Source organism: Lepisma saccharinum, chromosome 1, assembly GCF_977018435.1.
Source record: "Lepisma saccharinum chromosome 1, izLepSacc3.1, whole genome shotgun sequence".
Lineage (NCBI taxonomy): Eukaryota > Metazoa > Arthropoda > Insecta > Zygentoma > Lepismatidae > Lepisma > Lepisma saccharinum.
This window is the reverse complement of record NC_139229.1, coordinates 209,089,415-209,108,530: the sequence shown is the minus strand read 5'-3', so window position 1 is coordinate 209,108,530 and position 19,116 is coordinate 209,089,415. Positions and strand designations below refer to the sequence as shown.

General features: G+C 37.7%; 1 protein-coding gene across 1 annotated transcript in view; it reads right to left on the bottom strand.

Annotated features, from left to right (window-relative positions):
• Positions 1 to 228: 228 nt before the first annotated feature.
• Positions 229 to 19,116, bottom strand: part of park (E3 ubiquitin-protein ligase parkin) — a 31,912-nt gene continuing 13,024 nt past the window's right edge. Inside the window, exons 6-8 of the mRNA XM_083111506.1 lie at positions 17,063 to 17,179; positions 12,433 to 12,517; positions 229 to 3,060 (exon numbers count right to left, since the gene is read on the bottom strand). Of these exons, the coding sequence (XP_082967632.1) occupies positions 2,951 to 3,060; positions 12,433 to 12,517; positions 17,063 to 17,179 (312 nt within the window). The 3' untranslated portion in view covers positions 229 to 2,950. The remainder of the gene's footprint in view (positions 3,061 to 12,432; positions 12,518 to 17,062; positions 17,180 to 19,116) is intronic.

The following is a 19,116-nucleotide window of genomic DNA, read 5'->3' as shown; positions in this document are numbered from 1 at the left end:
TATGTAACAAAGTTCCATTAATGACTATCGTATGAAACCAACTATCTTCTTCACCTTACGACATCACTACGTTGCAAGGTCTGTGGGGCCCCTTCTTGTTGCTTCTAGCCAGAAGCTTACAAAAACTCTTCTATCCCCAAAATTAGGGGATTTCTTCAGCTTGTGCTTATTTCTGCCAGTCACAGAATGACTTAAGATTAACGAATATAAATAGGAGAATACACTGCAAAGCATCAGGAGTTGCTACAATTTTTGGTCAAAAATTTAGATTGTTCCTAAAGTACTTTTAACAAGTAATGTTCTTTTTCTTTTTGTTATGTAATGATATACACCTTTTTGCTGTATGCGTATACTATAAACGTTCAAAACCCTGGAGAGATTATGAATCACCCTATATCCCCCGCCATACATTTCTGAATCTGCTTACACAGGGTATCTACCAAATAACAAATCCAAAATCCTTTTAATTCACCTACAGACAGAAAGTCATAAAATAACCAAAGTACCAATCAAATTATATACCAGAGGTTGTGTACAATAAAGCACATTTGTATTTTCAGCCTTTTTCAAGTTAATTTTTAATGAAACAACAAACAATATATGTACATATACAACAAAAAAATAAATTGAATATTACCATTCACTTACAACCAGCAGCAGTTCTGAGGGGAGAGCTGTCGTGACATGGTTCTACACTCAGAAAAAGTACACATCTTGCCAAAAATGTAGTTAAATTAATACATTTACGAACAAGGAGATTTGAATCTCGTAAGCATTCAGGCGTACAGCTGCCTCAGTCCCTGCACCGCATCCCCAGGTGTTCCCTACACTTGCTCCAGACTATCCAAGCCGAGGACAAGTTGGCCTAGGTTGACACATACGCAGAGGCTTGAAAAAGTCTCGGTGGGAAACAGGATAGTAAAGGATGGCCATAAGACAAGACACCAGCAGAGCCAATTTTTCATTTGGCACGATGCGAGAGCTTTCGAGTTGTGTTAACATAGTTGCAAACTTTAGAAAGAATTTGCTAATCCCGACCAATTTGGAATACCCATTGGAGAAGTAATTTGCGATAATTCATAATACTTTTCTGCCTATTTGGAAAAAGAACGAATGTAATATCTTCCCAAATGTATATAATCATTTAGATAAATATGTGTAAAGGGTTATCCACACTTTTAGTTATCGAATTCTTCTTTTAAAAAAAGATATATCCTTTGCTCTCATGCACATACACACACACATGTTACAACTGGCATTGACCATATTCTAGACATTTTTGATGTTTATATTTAAAAAATCACAGAAAATCTATAATTATATATGAATTTCACTTGAAGATAGAATTCAATTTCTTGCACTGAATTTTATTTACAGTTTTCAGATCCACATTACATTTCATTTAGCAGATATTAGTCGAGTTTTAGCGATAATCAAAATTTAGTTCTTGGTAACACTGCTGGAGATGCAGAATTGTAAACAAAGCAAGATGACTTAGGTGAGAATTCCATGTTTCACTCGGGGTCTCTCATTGTTCAGTGTTTTTAGTGAAGTCCTACAATGTGTGAAAGGGAGGGTAGTAAGTGGAGTCAGATTAATGCATTATTACATACACCGTTTTCCACGGTACCATACAATATTAAATTAAAAGTTAAAACAACTTTGCCGGCCCACGCCAGATTTAAACATCAATTTTCTAAAAAAAATAATAAAAAGGGGTAAAGGTGAAAGGCGTCAAAGGTTTAAAAGTCACATTTATTTCTTAGAAACTCTGGCCAACCTCCGTGGCAGAGTGATTAGCACAGCATGCTACGACGCCAGGGGTCACGGGTTCGAATCCCAGCCTGGACATGGGTGTTCTTTGTGAGTATCCCTTCATCATATCATCCCTCATCCTCATGATTAGCCAAAAGTAGCAGAAAAGCAAAGTCAAATAAACAAAATCAATCTTTGGGACTCTGAATTTTTGTCTGTAATTTTAGTAAACAAAGTTCCATTTAAATTACCTTTTTCATTAGATTTCTATGACATATGCTAACATTTTTTTTTTTTTTTTTTTTCAATTTCTTGATCACGTTTGCACTACCCATCAGAGTAGCTGTAGGCCGCCGCTGCTTACAACTTGTAGATTATGCCATTGTTACACAAAATCTCATTTATATAGGCTTTATGGTTTGATGCTGGAAAATTTAAGTTTTTTTAAAAAAATGTTATAAACACACACACACACAAACAAATATATATACATGTATGATTATATTTGCAGTAAGTGGTTTCTTTTCACAATGATTCATTAACAATTGTTTTTCTCCCTCTTAGTGATCAACATTTCATTGTTCAGTAATGGACACCTCTGAGTTTTAACAAACGCATTTACTTGTGATATTTTGGCTTGAAAAGTCATATTTACAAAGATAAATTGTGAATGAAAATATATTTACTTTATGTACATGCTCACGTCCAATCTACACTTAGACTAATACTATTTGTGTAGCTTGGCCATAATTGCCAATACAAATGCTTGATACTAGAATAGATCAAATTCTATCACAATGTTTCTACTTCCAATAAGAACAATAACATTATATGTTGGCACTTAGTAGACTTCTTGAGAAATGGCGCAATATTGCTAATCACCAGAAAAGCATCTAACAAAATCAGTAGAATTATTAATCCAAATAAGTACACAAATGTAGAATCTTTGCCAAGTCTTAAATACAAACAATATCAGGCTGAACTTCCTTTGATATACCAATCAGATATTGATATGGCATCTGAACACTGTGTGTGTGTATGTTTTAATCCGTTTGTAACTATTCCATTTTTATTGCTGCATGCTGTTTCCCAGTTCTGTGATTCCAATACAAACGATAAGGTATTATTTTGTACACAATTATCTTCGTGGTCACTTACAAGGCACAAAATACAATTGTCACATGCATTAATCTAATTAACCAAACCAATGATTTCCCATGCATTCACGGGACCACTCGGTTTGACACATCCAACACCAGTGGAAGTTGCATTGGGATCTTGTACATACCATATGCATACAGCCTCCTGAAAAGAGGAAACTTTTATTCAATGACAGCAATATTATTATCTTAAGAAAGAAAAATACAAATTACATGATTTATGTTGACAGGGTGTCTACCAAAATAAAAAATTCAACATTCTTGACTCCCCCCCCCTTTTTTTTCTTAGCATGTATTTAATCGCCCCCTACTTAGGTATAGTTGGAAATTAAGAAAATACATATGTTTATTCAATGAAAAACCACTACCACAAGGCTGGTTGAGATGAAAACTGAAGCTGTACTTTAAAAAGAGATTTAGACTTGCTTCAATTATAATTATTAATGCATGTAAAAATTAATACTTCAGACTTCATCCTGGATGGGGAATGGCCACATTACTTTAATATTCTTACAAAACTTCACGCACATAAGAATGTACTCTTTACGAAGGAAAGCAAATAAATCTTAACCACCACTCAATACAATTTTAGATTTCAAAATATTCAATTTTATCAAATCCCAGCACAGATATGTAACAATGTAAATTCACTATACTGTAAAAAATAGCAAAAATTATTGACCACAACCATAATTTCGAGTAACAAAGTTTTGAAGAATGAAATGGGTCTTTTTTTTTTTAAGTTATCAACAGGAGAGAGAGAGTATATAATGATAAATTTGACAATGGAATAGGGAAATAGGATAACAGTTCGGGAGTAAAATCAAAGAAGCTTTGAATTAAAACTATAAACTTATCCATATTAACCATCTAATATATAAAAATGAATGTGTGTGTGTGTTCCGGCGTAACTCTTGAACGACTGGAGCGATTTCAACCAAACTTGGAACATGTATCCCTTGCAATCTCGAAAGAAACACTGTGGGGGGTAAGACACCCCTGGCACCCCTAGGAGTGGGGGTGGCATGCAAAACTAATAAAAAATGACCGATATTAGTGTGGAATCCATAGTTTTCGGGGTCGCTAAGATGAATATTAACACTCCTAATACCGTTCCAGTTCAAGTTCATCACCTATCGGGATGGGGGTGACAGGGTGTGAAAAATGACCAAGATTACTGTCGAATCCGTAGTTCTTGGAGTCGCTAAGCTAATTGGCGACATTCACAATGACCAAACTTGATACACATATGACTTACAATCTTGAAAGAAATACTGTGGGGGTATGACACCCCTGGCACCCCTAGGGGTGGGGGTGGGATGGGGTGACATGTAAAAATAATAAAAAACGAACGATATTAGTGTGGAATCCATAGCTTTTGGAGTCACTAACAAGGGAGGTTATCTAAGTGTCCCCCTCCGATTTCCATGAAACTTGGCAGGTGTATAGAGGAGCCCAAAGGAAGAAATACGTATTTTTTTGTTTCGGCTAAAAAACGGTTTTAGGGGGCAAAACCTCCCCTCTAATGTCAACATGAGGACAAATTGAAGTGGGGATCTGACCCCCGTGTCCCCCTCCGATTTCCATGAAACTTGAAGGGCCCAAAGGAAGAAACACGTATTTTTTTGTTTCGGCTAAAAAACTGTTTTAGGGGGCAAAACCTCCTCTCTAATGTCAAGATGAGGACAAATTGAAGTGAGGATCTGACCTCTGTGTCCCCCTCCGATTTCCATGAAACTTGGCAGTTGTATAGAGGGGCCCAAAGGAAGAAATTCATGTTTTTTTATTTCGGTTAAAAACTGTTTTGACCTCCTCCGTAGCTGAGCGGGTTAAGGCGTTCACTCGTCTAAAGATTGTTCGCTGCGGGATGGCGTAGGTTCGAATCCGGCTCTGGCCGGAATTTATTTGGCCTACGTATAGGGCCGGTGGCAACCCACCATCGTGAGGAAATTGGGAAGCTCCGAGTGAGTGAGCGTAACCCGGTCCCGGAAACCTACTATAATGGCTGGGGATACGTCGGGCTGACCCCCCGACTATTCCAATACTGGTTGCAGATCTTCACGCTTAGAGATGACGAAGGAAAGCGTGGGAGGGAGACCAGCAGTCGGTAGGTAAGCCAAGGCCCTTCAGGGCTGTTGCGCAAAGGATTAAAAAACTGTTTTAGGGGCCAAAACCTCCCCTCAAATGTCAAGATGAGGACAAATTGAAGTGGGGATCTGACCCCTGTGTCCCCCTCCAATTTCCATGAAACCTGGAAGGTGTATAAGGGGGCCCAAAGGAGAATACATGTTTTTTTGTTTCTGCTAAAAAAACTGTTTTAGGGGCAAAACCCTCCCTCAAATGTCAAGATAAGGACAAATTGAAGTGGGGATCTGACCCCGAAACCACGTAAATCTGGCATAGGAAGAACACGATCATATAATTGGAACACATACAGCACAGAACTGTAGGATTGTCGGTACCAAATGCAGTGCAATTGTAGAGAGATGCCAAATTCATAGATACCGTTGTTCCCGGATAACAATAGACCGACCAGAGCAGGGTAACGGGCATCAAAATAGCTGCACACGGGAACCATAACCCTATCAAGCATGACCTAGATATCATATAGGTGATATCCATAGCCAAGGACACAAGAGGATAGTTCCACAGATGAATACACAGCATGTATAAAACATTTATTACCATCAGAAAGTAACACGAAACAACGTTATGGTAACCGATCTGCCAACACAAAATACAGACAAGCACCCATGCATCACATTGAAAACCGGCCCCATTGTTGCTTCCACGGTGTCAATGTACATACTCGTCACAGTTGCAACGTCCACCCATGCAGTGCTCAGCACCACGGCGCAGGAGTACTGGTACTGGCTGCGTTCAACACGCTAAACACTGCAGTTGGGTGGTCGGCAAAAGTTTACCCATATGCTAACTGATTCAGTTGTAGTACAAAGACTCAGAAATATCTCAGGGCTTGCTGAGTGTAAAGAAAGATTAAACCAGGTTTTATATATATATAAAGTTTATTATAATCTGAACACAAAGATGTCCGTTAGCACACGAGTCTTTACCTGTATCCCTTACGTGCTTTTACCTGTACCATCTTTAGACTCAAAATGGGGAAACAGGGAACATCCAATTCATCCCTCGCAGTGAGGCGCCATGGGGAGTATGGGGACCTAATTTTATTTAGGGCCTGGTCGCCGCAGTCGTCACGGGTTCCCCTGAAAGAGAGACTAGGTTGTCTGGAAACCCAACACCACACTACCCTGGCGGGGTGCCGCAGGTTGATAGGGGAAGGAAACCTCTCACAGCAAGCGGAGCGGGTCCTCTCACTCTAAAGTGGAGTTGTTCTCTCTCGCCAATAAGCGGAGTGGGGTATCTCTCACTCGAAAGTGGAGTGGGTTCTCTTGCCAAAGGCAGAGTTCAACCTCTCTCGCTGGAAGGCGGAGTGCGGCTTCTCTCGCCCGCAGGCGGAAGACAACTTCTCTTACGAGCTTGGTCTCTCGCAAGAGCGGAGTGCAGCTTCCTTCCTTCTTTAGGATGCTTGGACTCTCGCAAGAGCGGAGTTATCCTTCTTCCAGGTCTGTTGGTAAGAGAGATCTTATCGTGAGCCGACCTGCAAGCCAACTGCACTCTGGGCCTCGCTGCGCTGGCTTTATACTCGCGGTGGCGGATGGGTGGTGAAAATAGTAACTACAAGTACACGTTGCTAACTCATTTTTTTACATATTGCAACCTTCGTACTGAGAAACATCCAAGAAGTGACATCAAGAAAACACTAGTGGGAAAATCACTAGATGCATGGGTCAAATATAAACTAAAACTGTGTGCATTCAGACAATACAATTAATAATGAGCCTCGCAGGACTTTGCAACGAATTGAACAGAGTAAATGACAATAAATGATAACATTTACCAAATACAACGACCACGCAGGGTCTAATAATGAGCGAAGTTAATAAACGTAGAGGTGGACCCGTTAACATTTACAGAATACAGCGACCACGCAGGGTCAAATAATACGTAGAGGTGGATCCGTTAACACATTTAAACATTTAGCATGCATTCTTCACCCATACCTTCTAAACAAAATACAATATTGCAACCTCGCAGGGTCGTTAAATGTGGCGACCACGCAGGGTCGTTACACAGTAATGGTACTCCTAAAAAAAATGATTTAAACATAATGTTCGGTTACACCATGCACATCTGATTATTGCACTGCAACACAAACATCACATATCGGATTACTGTCACCATCAAAACAGAATGCCACCAGATTCTCAAATGGAGGTGGCCTTTCGGGAAGATACCCACTCTTATACTGTGCGTATTGGAAGATGTGTCGAAACCTGGGTGAGGACAACTGGTTATGTGTGAGTGATTGTAGTTTGATAATGTTATTGCGTAGGTGGAGATTAATGTCACTGTGTAGTAACAGGACAACATCGGAAAACAGTCGCACAAAATTTTTCCAAATCCTAAATCCATATACATCTAATAGTTGGAGAGTGCCAGTCAATCCTTCAGGTATTGTCAACAGAATAATGTTTTTGTCCCATGGTGTCACCTCTCGCATAACAATATCACTATGTCCACTACACGAATCTAATAGCAGAGCACCGAAATCACCTGTGTTTAGGAAGTGCACCTCCTTGAGCCAGGTCTTAAAGTGATTTGTTGTCAGTTTCCCCGATGTAGAGGCTGCAATGAACACATTTGCTGGACGGAACAGTGTTCGGTTGACATAGGGTCCAAAGGTACCTTCAGGTTCCTTCAGAACAACGAAGAGAGAAGACAACACTTCTCCCGCGGCCGAAATAATTGGTTGAATGATGTAGCTGTGTGTTGTGGATGCAACAGATTGCACGATAGTTTCCACTTCCTTCGTTCCCTTAATAGCTAGGGTGAGACCATTGTGTATTTCTAAATTAAAACCTCTTTGATCAGAGTTAAACACATTTCCGACAGAGTACTGTGCAATACATGATTTAACAGTATCCACAAAGCCGTCACGTTCGTTCTGAACATGTTTCCCCTTGCCAGCAGATGTGCGTGTAACTGAATTTGGTGACCCTCCGGGAAACGATGTGATGTGCTTTCTTAAATTTCCAAAGCCAAAACCGTGATGCTGTAAAACGAGGAATGTCCAATTCAGCTTTAGCTTGCAGAGACAATCTCCGAATATCAATATCATGAATTGGAACCTGTGCTTGCACGGCATCACTAAAGTTTTTTAAAACGTATTTGGAAACCTGACACAGCTTTTCTTTCCGTGTTCCTCCTGCACGTACCTGCTCTTCCCATCTTCGTAGTTGCCATGTTGAGGTAACCCTCTTATACTGATTTTGCACGGTGATCAAAGACAAACGTCGCTTCTGTCCACTCCTCCAAAAGTCAACAATGGATACAGTATGTGGTGAACAATGGTCGGTATAGTCTTCTTCTGTGTCATCATCTGTATCTTCCAAAGCGTGTGCATACGTATCGTCTTGCTGGTCAAACTCCAAGGAAGTAGCAAATTCAACGATGTACGCAGGATCTTTGGTACATCTTTCAATGACATCCTTCACAATGTCTACGACATATGCCTCCTCTGCTGTTAAAGGAGATGGGCTACTGGCATTAAATGCCTGTATTAAAACTGTGACACATTCAATACATTCAACATGGTACGTCCATACAGAACGATTGTCCTTATTTTCTTCTGTGAGCCTTTATATACAGGGTCACACATACGGAATTTGGATTCACGATGTCTTATCGTACATACCATCCCACTACAGCACACCTGATAATTGTGTTTAACTGTGGCCTCCTGCACCATTTCAAGTTTCCTTACTCTTATCTCCTCTGCTTGTGAGGTATCTCCCGACAGACTGTCCATAGGTGATACGTCGTGGTGGGTGCGTTGCACATGATTTGTGTCAAGCATGTATTGTGTGTTATGTAACGCATTTTGTCACATTGTATGCTCTCGCGTGGAATATTTGCATTTCTTCGTCTCATCGGTGATAGCTGTGTTTCCCAGTGACATGCACTTCATATCTCAAATGCTCCAGTTGTGTATCTGCCAGTTTTTTAGCCGAAACAAAAAAACACGTATTTCTTCTTTTGGGCCCCTTTATACACCTGCCAAGTTTAATGGAAATTGGAGGGGGACACAGGGGTCAGATCCCCACTTCAATTTATCCTCATCTTGATATTTGAGGGGGTTATGCCCCCTAAAACAATTTTTTATCCGAAACAAAAAAAAAACACGAATTTCTTCCATTGGGCCCCTCTATACACCTGCCAAGTTTCATGGAAATTGGAGAGGGACACAGGGGTCAGATCCCCCACTTCAATTTGTCCTCATCTTGACATTAGAGGGGAGGTTTTGGCCCCTAAAACAGTTTTTTAGCAGAAACAAAAAATACGTGTTTCGTCATTTTGGCCCCTCTATACACCTGCCAAGTTTCATGGAATTTGGAGGGGGACACAGGGGTCAGATCCTCACTTCAATTTGGCCTCATCTTGACATTAGAAGGGAGGTTTTGCCCCCTGAAACAGTCTTTTAGCAGAAACAAAAAAAATACATGTTTCTTCCTTTGGGCCCCTCTATACATCTGCCAAGTTTCATGGAAATCGGAGGGGGACACAGGGGTCAGATCCCCACTTCATTTTGACATTTGAAGGAGGGTTTTGCCCCCTAAAACAGTTTTTTAGCCGAAACAAAAAAATAAGTATTTCTTCCTTTGGGCCCTTCTGTACACCTTCCAAGTTTCATGGAAATCAGAGTGGGACACAGGGGTCAGATCCCCACTTCAATTTGTCCTCATCTTGACATTAGAGGGGAGGTTTTTCCCCCTAAAACAGTTTTTTAGCCGAAACAAAAAAACAAGTATTTCTACCTTTGGGCTCCTCTATACACCTGCTAAGTTTCATGGAAATCGAAGGGGGACACTTAGATAACCTCCCTTGTAAGATGAATAGTAACCCTCCCAATGCCATTCAACTTTTTCAGGGGACCAAGCTGGAAAAACTTACAATGCGAGTATGTATAATAGTCCATCATTGCAGCTTTGTTAACATTAAATATGCTAAGATACTTTACTATAATTTTCAGTGACAAAGTTTGTTTTCACCTGAATAGTTACATAAACAGTCAGAATAGCAGAATTTGGTCCAGAGAGCCCCATGCACTCCACAATGGGCCCATCATGGTGTGGTGTGCTGTCTCTCCATGTCACAGCTGATAATTTGACAAATGTTGGAAGGTGCACATAAATTTATAATTAATGGTGGAAATTGCCTGAAATAGAATTCTCCTTCAATTGATGTGTTTACTCATATTTTTTCCTGCATTTTATCTTAAAATACATCCCCAAACTGCAGCATTGTACATCTTTCAATGTTTTATTTTGACTGTAGGGATTGTAGCGATCCTGACGACATGATTCAAACAAGTGTTCTAAGGTTACAACATTTATTTATTTGGCATTAGCATCTAATGTTTCGAACGCATACATTGCTCTCATTGTGAGGGAATCATTATTTGGATATATATAAATGTTGAATAGCCAAATACAGTATCCACACAATTATTAAAATAAGGAAGCTCAACCAGCTTATCTCTGCAAAAGGGTCCTGGTGAATCTTGGAATCCCAGTAAATATGGCAAATCCACCTGAACAAGAGTCATGTAGATGCCAATCAGCATACAAAATTTGCAAAAAAATATGAAACTTTTGTGATAATTTACAATTGTGCTCATATTTGCATTTAGGCTCGGGATTGTTTCAACTAATTACACAGGCCTGTGAAGATTTTATGTGATATGAGCCAAATCAAGTGCCCTGATGTCTGATATAGCATTAGTTTTGGCATAGTATTATTATTATTATATTAAATATTTTTCTAAGGATTTTATTTTCAAACACTTACTTTAGGTTCCTCTTTTAATGTAAGGGACCAAGCTTCGCATCCATATAATACTACAGGCAAAATTACTGTTTTGTATATTTTAACTTTTAGTTTCTTAGATATTATATGAGAACATAAAAGTTTAGGAAGAGAAAAGTAACATGCATATCCTGAATTAAGCCTACTTTTTATTTCCTCTTTAATATCATTTTCATATGTTAGTATTACTCCTAAGTACTTCAATTTGGAAACTGGTTCAAAGAAGTTGCTATCAATAATTAAACTAAAAAAGTTTCCAGAAATGAAGGTAATCAAAAATGGACTATCGGCATATAACAGATCCTGTTTTTCAGACCTATTTTTAAAGGGAAAAAAGTGCACCTTATACGCTGGCAAATACGGTATATACGTGGTCTGTTAGGAAAGTAACGAGACTGATTTTCTGTAAACGATGAATTTTATTATTTTTAGAAATCAAGGTTATCCCCTTCAAAATAGTTCCCTTGGGCAGTTACACAGCGATGGAGGCGTTGTTTCCATTGTTCATAGCAATGCTGGAAGGCTTCTGCTGGAATACCTTTTAGCTCATCGGTTACGTTCTTCTGGATATTATTCAAAGTATCAAAATGGCATCCTTTCAAGTGGTTTTTGAGCAAGGGGAATAATAAAAAGTCACAGGGACTGAGATGATCCATGATTCATCACCTGTGATCACCCAACTGAAGAATTCTGGCTCCCTGTGAAGGCGGTCCAGAAGATCAAGACACACACACCTCCGATGAGTTTTCTGCTCAGACGTGAGGTTCTTTGGAACAATCTTGGCGCACACTTTTCTCATGTCCAAATCTTGTGTTAAAATTTCATAAACGGTACACATGTTTAACTCACTACTGATCATTCTCACCGTTAATCGACGATCTGACCTCATAAGAGACCTCACTCTTTCCACATTGTCACCCGTTTTTGAGGTTGAAGGTCTTCCCGCACGAGGTTTGTCTTCCACTTGTTCTCGGCCTTCTAAAAAGGACTTGTGCCATCTGAACACTTGTGCCCTAGATAGTGCATTTTCTCCATAAGCCCTTTGTAACTTTTCATAAGTCACAATAGCGGATTCGCCAAGCTTAACACAAAATTTGATGGCACAATGTTGTTCAAACTTTTGCCAGTCCATTTTCGTAACGCACCTCACAAACACAACTTCACGTCAGACGCTCTCACCAATCGTGTAGCAACTGTAGAAAGTTGAAACTTGTACTGAGTCAATGGCAAGCGTTCACCTACCTGCCATGTGAAGGTGGGGTCAGCAGCGTTGCTGGTTCGTACACAGTGTTGCCAGTCTCATTACTTTCCTAACAGACCACGTATATATCCCATCCATCCACTAAAGGTTAATCTATGTATAGTTGAATAACAATCTTACATTTCTGAATTTTAAATTTTCTCACATTATACATTCAACCATCATGGTCCCAATACAGCAAAACATTATAAAATTTTCCAAGACTAAGTTTCTTTACTTGGTCTCCTGAATAATGTAAAATTGATGTTCAGCTCTATTGAAAAAATGTTGAGTGAGCTGTATTGCAGAGCAAATAGCAATACTTACCATCTCGCTCTGTTGGGGTACGACACTTAGGACAAGGTTTTGATATCACTTTAATCATTACTTTACTAGCATCATCCCATCGAGCCTAAAACAACACAAAAGTACCATTACTTTTTTCAATATTTTTTTTTTCAATACACAAGTACAACAATTTTCAGGCAAAATAATAATCTATCAAATCAACTCCTATATGTAACACGAAGTTTGGACAGAGTTTACATTAGTAGCATAAACTTTGTACTTCTCACACTCAAAAGTCTTTTTTCTCTTTGCCAAATATATTAACAAAAAAAAACAACTTGTTCACACCAAAACAATTCCCAGTATTAGCAAAAACAAACAGCTGTGCAAAAGCTCCCCCCACACAAAATATGTTCATAGCCAAAATCTATCTATATTTATCAACTCATAAATATAAATCATTGCAGGTTGCAAAGGTGCAAGATAGTTAAAATTACTGATTTAACTAACCAAAAGAAACAATCAAATGCCAAATACTGACCAATTTGATTATCATCAATAAAATATCAAGTCATTGCACATGAAATGTCAAATTTCGGAATGATGCACGTTTGATATTCCCAAATGCCACTAGATGGTGCCAGTTTATCGGTAAGTGATTGGTACGTATGATTACATGTGAGCAAGAAATCAGTTAAGTTGTATAGACACAACATGGGCATAAGTCAAATATGCCTACATTTTCTTAGCAAGTTTAAACTTGATCCCAATGCAGCACAGGCAGCCAGGAACATCAACAGAGCATTTGGACCTGACACAGTAAATGAACGAACCCTACAGTGATGGTTCAAAACATTCCGATCCAGCAATATGACCCTTGAAAGTGAACCGTGTGGGCATGCATCAGCAGCAGATAATGACGAATTGTGAGCACTAGTAGAGTCTGACCCTTGCAACATGGAAGTGACATTGGGTGTACATTATTCTGCAGTTTCCTGGCACTTGAAAGAACTTAGAAAAGTCATGACATAGATTCTCCATAAGTTCACTGAATAACACATAAAAAATCACCTGGAAGAGTGCTCTTCCATAACTGAAGTGTTACGTTTCTGCACAGGGTAGTAACACGTAACGAAAAATGGATATTATACAATAACCGTTGCTGCTCTGTACAATAGCTAGATGCTGATGAGGACCCGAAAAACACATGCCTAAACCAACCCTACATAAAAGGAAGATAATGGTGGTGTGCTGCTGACTATTCGTTCCTGAAAACTGGTGAAACATTAAATGCTGAGATGTACTGCACCGAGCTGGATGAAATGCATACAAAATACGAGTTAAGCAGCCAAGATGGGTCAACAGAAATGAAGTTTTAGTGCTTCATGACCAAGCGTGGCAACAATAACAATGCAAAAACTACACAGATTGCAATATAAGAATCTTCTGCATCCACCATCCTCACCAGACCTGTTGCCAAATAACTACCACATTTTTTTTATGCATTTAGACCATTATTTGTTGGGGAAAAGGTTCACCAATCAAGCAGCTGTTAAAAATGCATTTGAGAAGTGTCTTCAGTCCAGAACATTGAACTTCTATGAAAGAGTGGCATTAATGTATTAGTATCTACCGTATTTACGTGAGTATAATGCGCAACCTGGTTTTTGATGGGGAAAAGCGACTAACAATTATATCTCATATATACTGCGTAGTATAATTCATGCTAATATGCACCACAGTTTTTGAAGACACAAATTTTGGAAAAAAGTGCACATTATACATGAGTAAATACGGTAGTTGGGAGAAGTGTATAGCATCAAATGGTGCAAATTTTGATTAATAAAACTTCCTTTCCAGCGAATTACTGTTGTGTGAAGTTTTATTATCAAATCTGACATTTCATGTGCAACAACCTGATATCATTTTCCAAATGAAATTATGATTTCATTGAAAATAATTATTATCTGGAACAAAGCACCCCCATGACCAGTCATGGCACACATCTTATTTTGTGTGTGTGAATATTGTATTATGATTTTTTTGTACTAAAAATCAAGATTAATGCACTATAAACAAGGGGACTTGGTAACAAAACATGAATGAGATGGTAGAACGGAGAAGGTATGGCCTTCAAACTGTAATATTTACATTTTTCATCAATTACATAAAGCCCATGAAACATTTTCACATCTATGCTATTTTGTCAGTATACTACCAGTTATTACTAGATAAGGACAAAAGTACAAAAATACAGTGTTATCTGTAATTGATTTTTGGGCATCCCCGATGACGTAGTGGTAACATTTTCACCTTATAATCAATGGGTCCCATCCAAATTAGCTGTTCTGTGCAATAAGTGGACCTACAACACAAACTCACTCTCTTCAATTCAGCTGAAGGAAAAATGGAAGTCTTCATGTATCTTCAGAAAATGCAATAAAAAATTGCTGTCATAAACCCCAAAAATACTGACTTTACTTACCATTTTTTTAAACACTGACAAATTACAGATCAAGATGAAGAACTGACTCCTTCCCTCTGATGTGTCCATAGATATTGTGAAACTAATAATAATATTAGATAATTTTGTCTATTTTGAAATACAAAATTTCTAGGATACTTCACATGAGTATTATATTTATTGGCGAATGGTTTATGTTATATTTCTTTAACACATTAACTGCCACGTGAGTTGTATTTAACCCATGCTAGTTATGAACCTGGGACCTTGTAAAGCATATATGAGACGCTGTGAATATTAAGGACCAACTCGCAAAATACAATTTGCAGGGATCAGCAGTTTTCCAAATGTCTGTCCCATTCTAAAGCAAATATCAGAGTATTAGAGGCAAGTAGACTCCTTTTAGACATTGCAGGAGTTCATCAGTGCATGATACAACAATAAAATAAAAATAAACCAAGTTCGCCCCTAATATCAGCAACGCCTTACATAACTTATGTCTATTTACCTTGGGAGCTGTGAAGGTGTGTGGGCAAATCATGCTGTAACATACATGTTATGTGATTGGCAAAATCCTGCACTCGGTTTGTGAAAATATTACTTGTTGATGTTCGTATTGTTACGATTAATATTGACAATTTATTTATAAAAAGACATGGATCAAATGAATAGAAGTCAATAAATTTTGTTTTTCTATTTATTTACATGAAGGGGTCCCAGGTTCGTTATCCGATGGAGGCACATAGTGGTTCAAATCCCACTTTAAGCTGTAGGTCCAGTCCCAATTAGCCTTACTGTGCATAAAGTGGACTTAAAACATCAATCAATCAATCTTTACTTTTACCTGAAGTTCACTCCAGACACAACTAAAATGTACTTGCGGAATGACAATTCACATAGCTATGTCATGAGTTACATACAACTCATGTTGTGCAGTGTAAAAATTGATACTAGAACTGCATGCATATAACTCACATCACATCCTCATTATCAAATTGCTGTATTTCCAACCACAGTAATATAATAAAGAGGCAACGGATTTATATGTAAATACATATTTATGTATGAAACTGAAATCAGTTATGTTTTGTATTATCTTTGCGCATCCTGGGATGTGGACTTGAAAAAATCATTTTCCCCCCATATTTGTACATATATTAGGTTTTGGTTCATATTTTACATATTGTAGTTATATTTACATTTTATTTCCATATTTCAGAACATTTCTCAACATATACTTCATATTTGACCAATAACTACATGTCCCTGTGTGACTGAAAGAGTTGGGTGAATTTCTTGTGAATTAACTGACAAAGACCGAAGCAACGTTAAACAAATGAAAGTTTACGACCTTCATTATACCAGCCAATTACGTTAATTACAAGTTTTCTGTCATTCGAACTTACTGTTATTTTTTTTTTAAAAAAAAGTTTTTCACCTCCCAACTGTTTGCTTTTGCTATCATAAAACAATTTAAATTCCTGTTTATTTATAATTGTTGTCAACAAAATAGAATGAGGGCTCAAGCATCGGCTCCTGGTTGTTACAAACGTTATTTTGGTAACGTTGCAAGAGAGTCCCAAGTCCAGCAGCTCATTGCTAACCCCACCCTCGTTACTAGTTGCACGCCCGACAGCAGTGCCAGAAGCAATGATTTTGTAGCACACATACAGAATTCTGGTAATAATTACATTGCTGAGAGAAGCGAAAGCAATTGCTTTAAAACTCAAGAGTTACGAATGTAGTGTCATATTATTAAAAAGGTAAATTTTTACAATTTTAAGTCCATATTTAAATCCATATTTTGGTGAAAATAACTAAATATGTATTTACATAATATGTATTTACATATTTAGCATATTTTTACTACATATAAATTTGTTCCCTGATAATAAGGTATGTGGGTTTGATTTCATGTAAAATAACAATTTAATCCATAGCTCAAAATATTACATGCCAAACCCCAGGCTTGAACATTAGAAAAGATCAAAAAGATTGTTTTGTTTTTGAAATGTTTATTCTATTTTCGTAATAAAACACCATGGGCACAATGATTTTTTCCTAGTGTGGCAGTCAATGTGTTAAATGTTGATTACTCCCCCACTCCAATATGAGCCTTTTGAATGATTAGTAACGTTAAAACATAGGAAGAAGTATGTTAAAGCAGTTTTAATAAAAATACTATAATTCTACCCCAGCTCTTACCTGGGCTGCTCTGCTAGGATCTACACTGTAAGTGCTTCCTGATCCAAAAGGTGTAGCTTCTACTTCCGAACATTCACCTATGTGAAAACCTTGGAGACAATTCCGGCAGAACACAAACTGCAATATTAAGATCACTTACACAATGTTAAATATACAGATGTCATATATGGTATGTAATGCTAAAAATAGGGGGTGAGACAGGGTTTTTATTAACTGTAAATTTGGCAACTTATCATGTTGTTGATACGAATGCTATTCATTCTTTAGTAGAGAATTTAAATTGAAAGCATGAATTTACAGAGACCTTGAGGTGAAATATGCAAGAATTCCAACCTTTAAGTTTGATAACAATAATTAACACATTAAAATCAATGTTTTGAAGTGAATTCTTTAGTCATTGAATGTAATGTAAAATTACATTCTTGTTCAAAGTAAATTATTCTTCTTTTGTGAGGGGATTTCTTGTCTATGCAACATAGTTTTGGAAAAAAATACATATACTAGGTACATGATTATAATTTTCAAACTAAAATTATTAGAAAACTCCACAACTAAAAAAAAAATACATGGAAATTAATGCATATGTACACTTGCTATTACAATTTGTCAGGCATGTCCAACGCCTCGATCGCAGGATGTTTTTTTGGTCGATCGCAGTTATCTATTGTAATTATACAAATATACGTTATTTAAATTCAACTTCTATAATGTATAATGAATTGATCCATTTTTAATGCAAATTTCCGATTCTGAATATTTATCACTGCTAGTCTTTCCCTTTTTTAAGTGGCACAGTTTTGAACCCCATCGTCTTTTGTTCCCTTCCCTTATCACTGTATTACCCATCAACAAGTTTTGGCAAGCCAAAGGCTTAACACAAAAACAGTCATGGACATAGCTTTTAAAATAGCAAACTCTATTTGTGGTAAATCACTATTTAATATCACTCTTGAAGAGCAACCTACTATCATTTTTCGCATTGATGTCAGGTGGCTGAGTAGGTACAAATTTTTGCAAAGATTTCATAGTTTGCTGAGTGAAATTAAGTCTTTTTTGAAGGAGAGGGGATACGAGAAACCAGAGTTGAAAAATGATGAGTGGTTATTTGATCTGGCATTTCTAGCCGACTTTACAGGTAAATTAAGTGAAATGAACCTTGCACTACAAGGCAAAAAGAAATGCATTGCTGAAATAATGAGTACAGTTTCATCATACAAATCCAAATGTTGACCGATTTAACAAATAATATTTTTGATCACTTTCCTAACATGCAGGACCATCTGGAAAAATATCCAGACTTTGGTGCTCGTACAGATAAATATGCAAGTGAAATTGGTTCAGTTATCCAAGAGTTCGAAAACAGATTCCGTGACTTCAACAAAATTAGCATAGTTGTAGAATACTTGTCATTCCCATTCAAATCAGATTTGAAAATGAAATAAATTGCAGCTGTTATTAGTGAAAACTACACAATGAGTCAGCCATCCCTTGAGGATGAGATATCAACACTAGAAAATGACAGTTTTCTCAAGAGTCGCACTGAAGAAGAATTGCTTTGGAAGTTTTCGTGTGCAGAGAAAAATTCCCCAATTTGAGAAGATGCAGTGCACTCATATTTCAGTTCAACATATTGCTGTGAATCAGCATTCTCTTACCTAAAAATGACGAAGAGTAAATAACGTTCCAACATGACAGATGAGCATCTCGAGGATTCCCTAAAACTGACCCTCACTGAATACTCGATTGATTTCCAAAGACTGGTGAATGACATGCAGGATCACACGTCTCACTAACCAAAAGGTAAGCCATTTCATTTCAACAAATATTACTTTTATTGTATTATTTGTATATTTTCCTGCTTAATGATTAATAGTAGCTCACTGCCTGTTGTGACAATAAAAAGTAGATCACTACTTGATTGAAGTTGGACATGCCTGCAATATGTTTACAATTGCAATACACACTGGTTAGTTTCTAGATGAAGCAATTGACACTACAAAATGGAATAAAGAGCAGTGAATATTATATTTGAACTAAGCCACCCATAGAATGAC